General features: G+C 43.5%; 1 protein-coding gene across 2 annotated transcripts; it reads left to right on the top strand.

Moving 5' to 3' along the window:
• Positions 1-1,916: 1,916 nt before the first annotated feature.
• tmem160 (transmembrane protein 160) lies at positions 1,917-6,222 on the top strand. Of its 2 annotated transcripts, XM_028419730.1 has the most exons (5): positions 1,917-2,243; positions 2,413-2,437; positions 3,023-3,115; positions 3,655-3,993; positions 6,201-6,222. In XM_028419730.1, the coding sequence occupies exons 1-4, from the start codon at positions 2,016-2,018 to the stop codon at positions 3,972-3,974; spliced, it is 666 nt and encodes a 221-aa protein (XP_028275531.1). In that variant the 5' UTR covers positions 1,917-2,015; the 3' UTR covers positions 3,975-3,993; positions 6,201-6,222. The 2 variants fall into 2 exon arrangements, with proteins under 2 accessions (XP_028275531.1, XP_028275530.1); XM_028419729.1 differs by lacking the exon at positions 6,201-6,222 and having other exon boundaries at positions 3,655-4,613.
• Positions 6,223-9,111: the final 2,889 nt, after the last annotated feature.

The following is a 9,111-nucleotide window of genomic DNA, read 5'->3' on the forward strand; positions in this document are numbered from 1 at the left end:
CAAGAAGGCCAGATTGTTGTCCTTAGTGTCCTCGCGAGTGAACTTGATGTTGTTATCCACTGCGTTGATGTGTTCTGTGAACCGTTCCACTTCGTTGGTCTTGATTTTAACCCAGGTGTCATCCACATATCTAAACCAGTGGGGGTGGTTCCAGGATAGGAACTCAGGGCTCTTCTCTCCACTTCTTCCATGTAGAGGTTGGCCACAATAGGAGACACAGGTGATCCCATCGCACAGCCGTGCTTCTGTCTGTAAAAGTTCCCATTGTACTGGAAATAAGTGGTGGTCAGGCAGAGGTCCAGCAGGTCACAGATGTGGTCTGGCGTTAGGTTGGTTCTCTCCTTGAGTGTGCTGTCTTGTGTGAGGCACGTCCTTACCATCTCTGTGGCTTCTGATGTAGGGATGCAGGTGAACAAGGAGGTGACATCAAATGAGACCATGGTGTCGTCTGGGTCCATTTGGATCTTCTCCACCTTGTTCACAAAGTCCTGAGAGTTGTGGATGTGATGTGGTGTGTCACCTACCAGTGGTGTCAGGAGTTCAGCCAAGTGCTTAGCCACGTTGTATGTGACTGAGTTTGTGCTGCTGACGATGGGTCTGAGGGGGACTCCTTCCTTGTGTATCTTGGGGAGTCCATACAGGCGTGAAGTGGCTTCCCCCGGATACAGTCGAAAGTAGAGCTTGCGGTTGATGATTTGGTCCTTCTCCAGTTTTTGTAGGTAGCTGACTAGTTTCTTCTTGTAGTTTCCAGTGGGGTCCCTCTTCAGTGTCTCATATGTGGCTGTGTCACTGAGGAGATCTGTCACTTTGGAGTGGTAGTCCTGTGTGTTGAGCACCACTGTGCATCTTCCTTTGTCTGCTGATAAGATGGTAATGTCCCGGTCCTTTTGTAGTGCAATCAGGGCCTTCCTTTCATCACTGGAGAGGTTGGATGGCGGTGCTTTAGCAGTGGAGAGTGTGGATGTGACCTTCAAGCGGAGTTGCTCAGCTTCTGTGTCTGTCAGGTTGTTGTTCTTCACCTCCACCTCAAAGACAAAGGACACTCCTTTGAGGACAACAATGTTCACATTTTAGACAGAGAGGAAAGGTGGTATGAAAGAGGAGTCAAGGAAGCCATCTATGTTAAGCTGGAAAAACCTTCCCTTAACAGAGGTGGTGGCCTCAGACATCATCTTTCTACCACATACAATGCAGTGATTCCATCCATTCCCAGGAAGTTTGCACATAATCACAGTAAGAACAAAGGGCTGTCAACCAGTCCCCCTCCGGCAGTTTCATAGTCGTTAGCCAGTCGTTAGACACACCTGGCCCAGTCAGCCAGAACATCACAGGTAAGTATGGAAACATTTAGTGCTATTGTTTTTTAAGTTTTTTAAGTTTTACCCAGACCCACCCACTGAGGTCTGTAACCACATATAAACCATGTTTCCCCACCAAACAGTTAGAACTGATGAAGCTGCTTGGATGAGCAGCGAAACGTCTTCTAGAAAACTCTACAAGTCCAGACGCCTTGCTTCAACCTTCTCTACGTATGATGACCTGGATGACTGAGAATCTTCATCAACATTTTAACAGTAAAATGTGCAGACTTTACAATCCGACTATATTCTTACCTTGAAGGTGTTCCAGTTTGTCCACTGTCATAAGGGGGAGGGAATGCATTGTCCTCTGGCGCCCCCGTGTGGCCTAACTATACAATTGCAGTTTTTGCATTTGATTCAGAGAAATAAATGTCGAGGTAGGAACATGCGGGAAAAAGAAAAGAAAAAAACGTAAACTGTTAAAAATAGTTGCAATAATGTGCGTGGGTAATTAAAGAAAGAAATGTGTTCGTAATCGGTCGCTGGGTGGCGCTGTGGTACTGCTGCCTACCTTCCGCGGCATCGTGCAGTTCCTGGAGCCTCTTCCGGGTTGTCGTTGGCCGTGTGATAGGTCACAGGGCATGCGGAGGTCGTGTTGTGCTGCTGCTGCTTCCAGCTCGTATCTTTAGCTAGCTGGTAGTGCTCAGTGATGTGATGGCTTTCTTGACTCTGTTCGTGAGGAGGCAGCTGCCGCAGGCCGTGTGCCACTTCGCCCGGACGGTGAAGCTGGTCCGGGGGCCTCCTTCGTGCGCCGGAGCCCCTCTCCGGAGGCTGCACGGCTCGGCTAGGTTACGGGTCTTAGAGAAGGGTCCGTGGGGGAAAAGCAGGGGGCCGGAGCAACACCAGTACCAGATCACAGACCTGGACAAGGCGGACGCTTTGGTAGGAAGATGGTGTTAACATTAAGTGATTTATTTATTTGTCCTAAATGTGCTGGTTTCTCTTTCCTGTCTCAGACAGAAGCTCTCAAATCAAATACATTTAGTGTTTATAAAAGTGTAAAAACACACATGATGCTGCTAATACCTTTCTTCTCTGTCTTTTTTTATAGATGCTGAGAAAGTCCCATGAAACGGGTAATTAACCTGCACATTTATGTGGACTTAAATCTTAGTCTGCAGTTTGTTAGAATACTACATCAGACTGAAATGCTGCCTTATGACAAACAGAGCTAATTTAATGTGGGTGCAGTGCTTCCATATAGCTGTTGGAATGTATATACATTTTAAGCAACCAAGCTTGTGTCAAGCAAGAGAGCCAATAAAAACTAATTTAACATCCTAAAGTTAGTATACCGTCACACTCTCCATCCTCCATCAGTGTGAGGGGTCAGACCCCTCACAAGATGGCGCCCACGTCCCATCCTGCAACACCAAACCTCACCGTTTCTGTCTGACAGAACCGTGAGCGGAGAGTCAGAGCCGGAGAGTGGCAACAGCTGCGTGGCCTCCTAAACCTGTCAGATGTGTATTATATTAGACCTGCAGTTCAAGGGAACACGTGCTAGTCTCTGCTTTAATGATGCAGTTTGCAGGAGAGCTGCAGAGTTGTTGGGATGATTGTGACATTAATACTGTTTTCTACCTTTCATGTGTAACAAAGAGGCAGCTGTGATCTCTGATGTCAGTCAAGCTGTCAGCTCTGTGTTTGTGGTTTTGCAGGGTTCCTGTCATGGTTCAGGAACGGCCTGCTGGCGACCGGGATCGGAGTCATCGCGTTTGTCCAGAGTGAAATGGGACGAGAGGCGGGTTATGGTACAGACTTCCTGTTTGAGAATAGAGTAGAGTAGACACACACACATTTATACTCGTCAGCTGTTTGTAATGCAAAATAACAGCTTTACCATCTTCTATCCTCACTTTCTGTCTCTAAGTCAATCAATTTAACAGAGGACCTTCTAATAAATGTTTTATTATGGTTTTCAAATCAATAATTTTGCAAGCATTTCAAGCTAAGACAGATAACAGTATAAAATTAGAGTGAAGTCCTTGATATCTGTGTGTTACCAGATGGACTCTTATTAAACAGGCCTTCATTGATTGACATTGGTGTGGACATGTTATGGTGCTAAAGACCGTGATGATTATTTCTATCAAAATAAAAGCCCACTCAGCTCCTTCATGCAACGTTAAATCTGTCATTTAACTTTGAAAATACTGCACATAATCTCTTATTTTCATCTGAATAATTGAGAGGATGAGTAGCTCTAACCTGCCTTCATCCCAGATTTAATTACAGCGAGGAAATTAATTGGGTCTCTACAATAATACCACGTCAATCTGTTTCTCCTCAGCCTTCTTTATCCTTGGAGGGATATGCGTGGCGTTCGGCGGCGTCACGTACCTTGGCAGCCTTCTCGCCTTGCGGAGGCTGATGCTGCTGTCTGTGCCAGCGATGCTGCTCCAAGGGGGCGGCGTGTGCAGCGTCGCCCTCTTCTGGCTCTGCGCCGTATCGCTCTACATCGGCCGACTGGAGGTGGAGATCATCCACGAGGAGGAAGAGGAAGGAGAGGATGAGGAAGAGTGCAGGGAGTGCAGAGAGAGGCGCGAGCACCGGGGTTACCACGGCTCCCATGACAGCGAGGACAGTGACAGCAAGGGGCAAAACAAGTAGAGGGTGTGTGTGTGTGTGTGCTGCTCTGATTCAGGGGTCTATTATTTGTGTGTGTGTGTGTGTGTGTGTGCGCGCGCAGGCTGTGTGTGGGTCTGTATATACAAACATATTATATAAAAAAAAAATTCTAAAGATGAATAAAGACTTTTAGACTTTTTGGAAACTTTGTGAGTAATTCAGGTTTTTTTGTAAGACAAAAAAAAAACATATCCAGTGCTGAGTCTTTCAGACGCTGCTCGTCTTAAACTTTTCACTTTGGTTTACTGTGATGGACTACTTGAAGTTTTCATAAAATAAGTCAAGCTGGTTGCCACATGTCTGAGACAATAGAAGGTCTATGTTAAACTGAAAATAAGGCTTTTTGTTCGTTTGTTTTATAGCACTTGTTTATCATTATAGTATCTTTTGAAAAAGTATTGAAGAGTCTTTTCTTCGATGATATATTTTGCTCTGTGTTGTTAATATTCATGTACAGTACACCAAGCGGTAACACCATCTGTGAGCACTATGGATGTGTTTTAACAGATGTACGGACAGGCGGATGGTTCCTGGGTTTATTATTGTTTACGTTTCCTGTATTCGTGCACCACTCACAATGCAACCTACTGTACATACAGCAATAAAGTGAGAAGAGTCAAAGCCTCAGTGTGTCAATATATAAATATAAAAAAACAACAAAACCACACATCTTCTTATTTTCTTTTCTGTTTTTTGGCTGCTGCTTACATTAGATATAGATAATTAGTTCATCAAGTAAAGCAGGCCCCTGTCAGGGGTCCAGGAGAGCACCCAATTATTTTTTAGGTAATTTAATTAATTCAGTTTTTATTATGTTAATTTGCTCCACTAAAGCAAGTGACCTGGTCTTAATTAGTTTATATTATGCTTACATGGTAAATATACATCAATAAATTTGCATTAAAGCAAACTAATTAACACTAAACTGTTCCAGTGTACTATTTTTTAATCTGAGAGCAGGTAATGAGGCCGCTTTACGCCATACAAACATTCAGGGGATAGTTTACGACTTAAACTGTGAAAGTATTACTTTTTTTAGAATCCAGGCTCAAAACTTTATTGATTCAGATTCAGGTTTTTAACAGCTAGCAGTGACGCTCATAGTTTTTAAGTCACCAGCAGACATATATCTGCTCGTGGAGGAAATGTTTTGTTTCCACGCACTGAAGTCAGAGTTCATGTAATAGTTATTTGTCCTGAATCCAGATCAAACCTGAACACGAGCACAATCACATGAAAACTACTCACCACGCTGAGAGCAGGACTGGAACCTGGTGGCAAAGAGCACAGCACGGTTGGACCTCATGAGGCAATCAGAGCGAAGGCAGGAAGTCAAACTAATTATTTCAAAATAAATATACAAGAATGAGAAAACACACACACACACACACAAGTTTATGATGTAAACACAAAACTGCAGCAGCACCTGTAGATGAATGACAAACTGACTCATTGTTCCTCCTGCTCCAGCTAGCCACTGAAACTAGCATGCTACAATCCATGGCTGTAATTCCACTTTGCCCCACATGGCGGTGTAGTGAGTCAGTGTAGCATCAAGCTGGCCCTCATGCCAGAAGAAGAAACGCAAGGTGGGCTTCTTATTCTTTGGTGTCCAATGTTTTTTGTTTGCTTGTTTGTTTTTTAATATTTAATGTCTTGTTTGTTATGTTAACTGTTATTTTTTTTTATCTCCGAAACATATTTCCCACTGCTTCTCTTACTCTCAGCAGTAAAACTGGATAATTAAAGTACTTTTTTAATTTCATTTCTTTTTTATAAACATCATCTACAGTGGCTCTAAAAATATGGAAATAAGCTTATAAAATACCCACCATGTGTACATTTTAAAATGAGAGATGTCAGATTTCCCTGGATGTGAAGAAACCCGGCAGGCACAGGGGCATAAAGGAGATCTGAGAGGAACACAAGTACGTATGCTCTCTCATGAAAAATGGAGACAAAATGTAGATAAAACATCAAAAAGCCTTCTTTACAGGCCTCTGCTGCACCTGTAACCCAACATCTCAGAAGGACTTGTCATGTTTTTGTGGATTATGCAGACGTAAAGTGTAATAAGTGCTGTCAGAGTCAGCAGTCAGAAGACGTACAAACTGTCCACACACGCACACTGCACACGCATAATTGTTATAATGAGCGGCTCATCTGTGAGGATGAAAATATGAACTGAGCCGAGCAGCACGTGCTTTAGTGTGTGTGTGTGTGTGTGGTGGTGGTGATGGGGGGGCTCTGTCTGTGATAACTATCAGTGACTGGGTTGGGGCGAAGGTCTGTGGTATCTCCCAGCCATCGACACACAGTGTTGCTGTTGAGACTCACCTCAGCATCACCCTCTTCCTCCCCCTCCTCCTTGCTGAATCCCATGGTGTTTCACATGCAGGGTGTGACTAGATGGCTGTTGCAGTGTGTATGTGTATGTGTATGTGTGTGTGTGTGTGTGTGTGTGTGAGACCACCAGCACCCCACTTCCTCTTCCTCCTCTCCCCTTGAGCCCGTCTCTCTCTCTGTCTCTCTCTCAGATCCTCTTCTACCCTTTCACCCTCAAGTCCTCTCTCTTTCTGGACTCCTCCTCACGTTCTCCTCCTCCACCTCCTCCTCCTCCTCCTTTTCCTCCTCCTCCTGACTGCACAGGTCTGTTTGGCATGCAGGAGGCTCCTGAGGCCTGGCGCGTCTAAAGGGCAGGGCGCCCAGAGGCAGGAGACGCGCCCTCACTGACAAACACCATCTACTCCACACCTCGAGGACGCTCCAGAAACCAGAACACAGCCCCAAAAGTCTGGCCTCATACATCTCCATACCTCAGCTTCTACATCTACACCTTGAAAAGCTGGGAGTCATAACCTCTGCTTGTTTTGAGCGCGGACTGCTCATCTGCTCTCGGCTGTTAAATGCCACACACACGGATCAAAGAATCTGCATTAAGCAGGGGGGGGACCGGCCTTTTGGAGAAAGAGGAGATTGTTGGTAAAACAATGACAAAGATGAAGATCATGGAGTGTGCGAGTGAGGCGGAAACCGTCTGGGTGTCTCCCTCCATCCCTCACTCTTATTATTCCTTTTCCATATTTTTACTCTTTCAAAGGCATTTACATGTGCTAAAGGTATTTCCCCCGAGAGCATGACTCTAATTCAGGGGGTAAGATAAGCCATCAAAGTTAGTGACAGAGAGGGCATATGGGTGACTCGATGACAGGTGGAGTAGAAGAGCTGCCATCCTCACGTGCACGCAAACAGTGCACGGCGATTTCCAACTGCATCTCGACTTGGCTGTATAAAGATGTTACTCCAAGGAAAAGAAGAGATAAAGAAGAAAGGTTATTTTGCAGCAAACACACACACACACACACACCTACAGTACATAAGGTTTTGCACGTACAATGGCATTTTCTCCCCAACAACTGCTCTTGTTTAGTATGCGCTTCCTTTGGTCTTGAGGAGGAATGATCCTCACTCTAATGAACTAGGGCCTGCCACTTGAATGTAAAACAGGATTTAACCCGTCTTCAATGTCAGAGCCCCTCCCTGGGGCTGCTTCAGACAACACACACACACACACATACACACAAGCCAACTGACAATGTACACACACACACACACATGCACAATGCACACCCGCATATAGACTCTCATAAGTGAGACACTCTCCTTGTACGTCTCTGTGCTTTTGTGTTCATTTCAGACCAATTTGTGGCCAAAGCTTTGCTGAACACAGCAGAGTGATGTCCTGTCAGGGTCGCTCTCACCTGCTCCACACTGTTTTATTAAGGATTTATATTATCTTTGTCTACTTCAGGGACATGTAAGATCGCCCGTCTGCAGATGTGGTAAGGCAGGATAAATAAATAAATTCAAATATCTGCAGGCATTTCTTTCACCTCTGATTTGCCTCATCTGAACATTTATTAGTTGTGTAATCATAAAAAGATCTGAAAGCAAGAAAAGAAACAACAAAAACATTGAGTTGTGCTCCTCTACTGGAATATTTTATTGTTATCATCATCTGTATCACTGTTTCTTTTTTTTTTGTTTTTACATTTGTTCATTTTATTCAATGAGTGGCTGGAGTATTCACAAAGATGGGAGGGTGTGACGTTAGATTCACATTGATGGATAAGGTAATAGTTAGCTGTTTAATTCAACAACAACAAAAAAATAAACATTTACACACACTCACACTGTCTCACACACACACACACACACTTGCACTCATACACACACATTGTACCAGTAAACACCCCAGAATATGCGCGCTCCTCTCGCACACACACATATTTGTATGTGACGGCGACAGTACTGGTGTGTGGTGCACGCCAGATCAGGTGTCCTCAGACCGTCGACCATAATCTCAACACAGAAGCAAAAAAAATAAAAAGTGCCTGAAGACGTCTAGAAATTTATGTATATTTGGATCAAGTGATAAATCTGCTTGAACTTTATTGCAAAGTGCTAAAAAAATCATCTCACAATTTTACAATCCTCACAACTTTTTAATTGTGTTGTTGGGCCGGATTTGGCAAATTTATCACATTTTGGAATAAATATTCTCAACAACCAACAAATTATCTGCCACTTTTACTACTTGTAGTAATTACAAAAGTATTTTTTTTAAGTGTAAAAACTGTTTTGTTGTTTGTTTGTTTGTTTGTTTGTTTTCAGCCCTGAGAGGATTTCCAGTCAAATCAGCATGAAAAGTGTTTTCTACTTTTCCACTTTTGAATTTAAAAACGGAGCTGAAACCAATATGAGAATATTCTGTTTTATTGACCTTAGTATTAATGGTCATGTTTTAATGACCACATGTGATCCGTTTATTTACCTGCTTTGTTTATGTTTACCCCCCCTCCCACCATGACGTGTGGTCAGGTCTGTTGTATTACTCTTGCATCGCTTTCTGTTTTAACAGCATCACACATCCGGTCATGAAGTGCTTTGAGTTCACACCAGAACAAATTTCAGTTAAGTGCTCAGAAAAACACCGACATAAAAAAAACCCTCCTAAAACTTTCTCAGACATATTTTCCTTTTAGACAATAATAATAAAAAAAAAATGTTATTTGTGTTTAACACCGTTTTTCCATCTGTTTTATCTGGTGAAAAATAA

The sequence above is a fragment of the Parambassis ranga genome, chromosome 13, assembly GCF_900634625.1.
Source record: "Parambassis ranga chromosome 13, fParRan2.1, whole genome shotgun sequence".
Lineage (NCBI taxonomy): Eukaryota > Metazoa > Chordata > Actinopteri > Ambassidae > Parambassis > Parambassis ranga.

What these genes read in the sequence shown, in the direction of transcription:
- tmem160 (XM_028419730.1), top strand. Translation starts at nt 2,016, where the DNA reads ATGGCTTTCTTGACTCTGTTCGTGAGGAGGCAGCTGCCGCAGGCCGTG. An exon ending in GAGAAAGTCCCATGAAACGG is followed by an intron (nt 2,438 to 3,022) that starts GTAATTAACCTG and finishes GTGGTTTTGCAG; the next exon opens with GGTTCCTGTCATGGTTCAGG. An exon ending in GGGACGAGAGGCGGGTTATG is followed by an intron (nt 3,116 to 3,654) that starts GTACAGACTTCC and finishes GTTTCTCCTCAG; the next exon opens with CCTTCTTTATCCTTGGAGGG.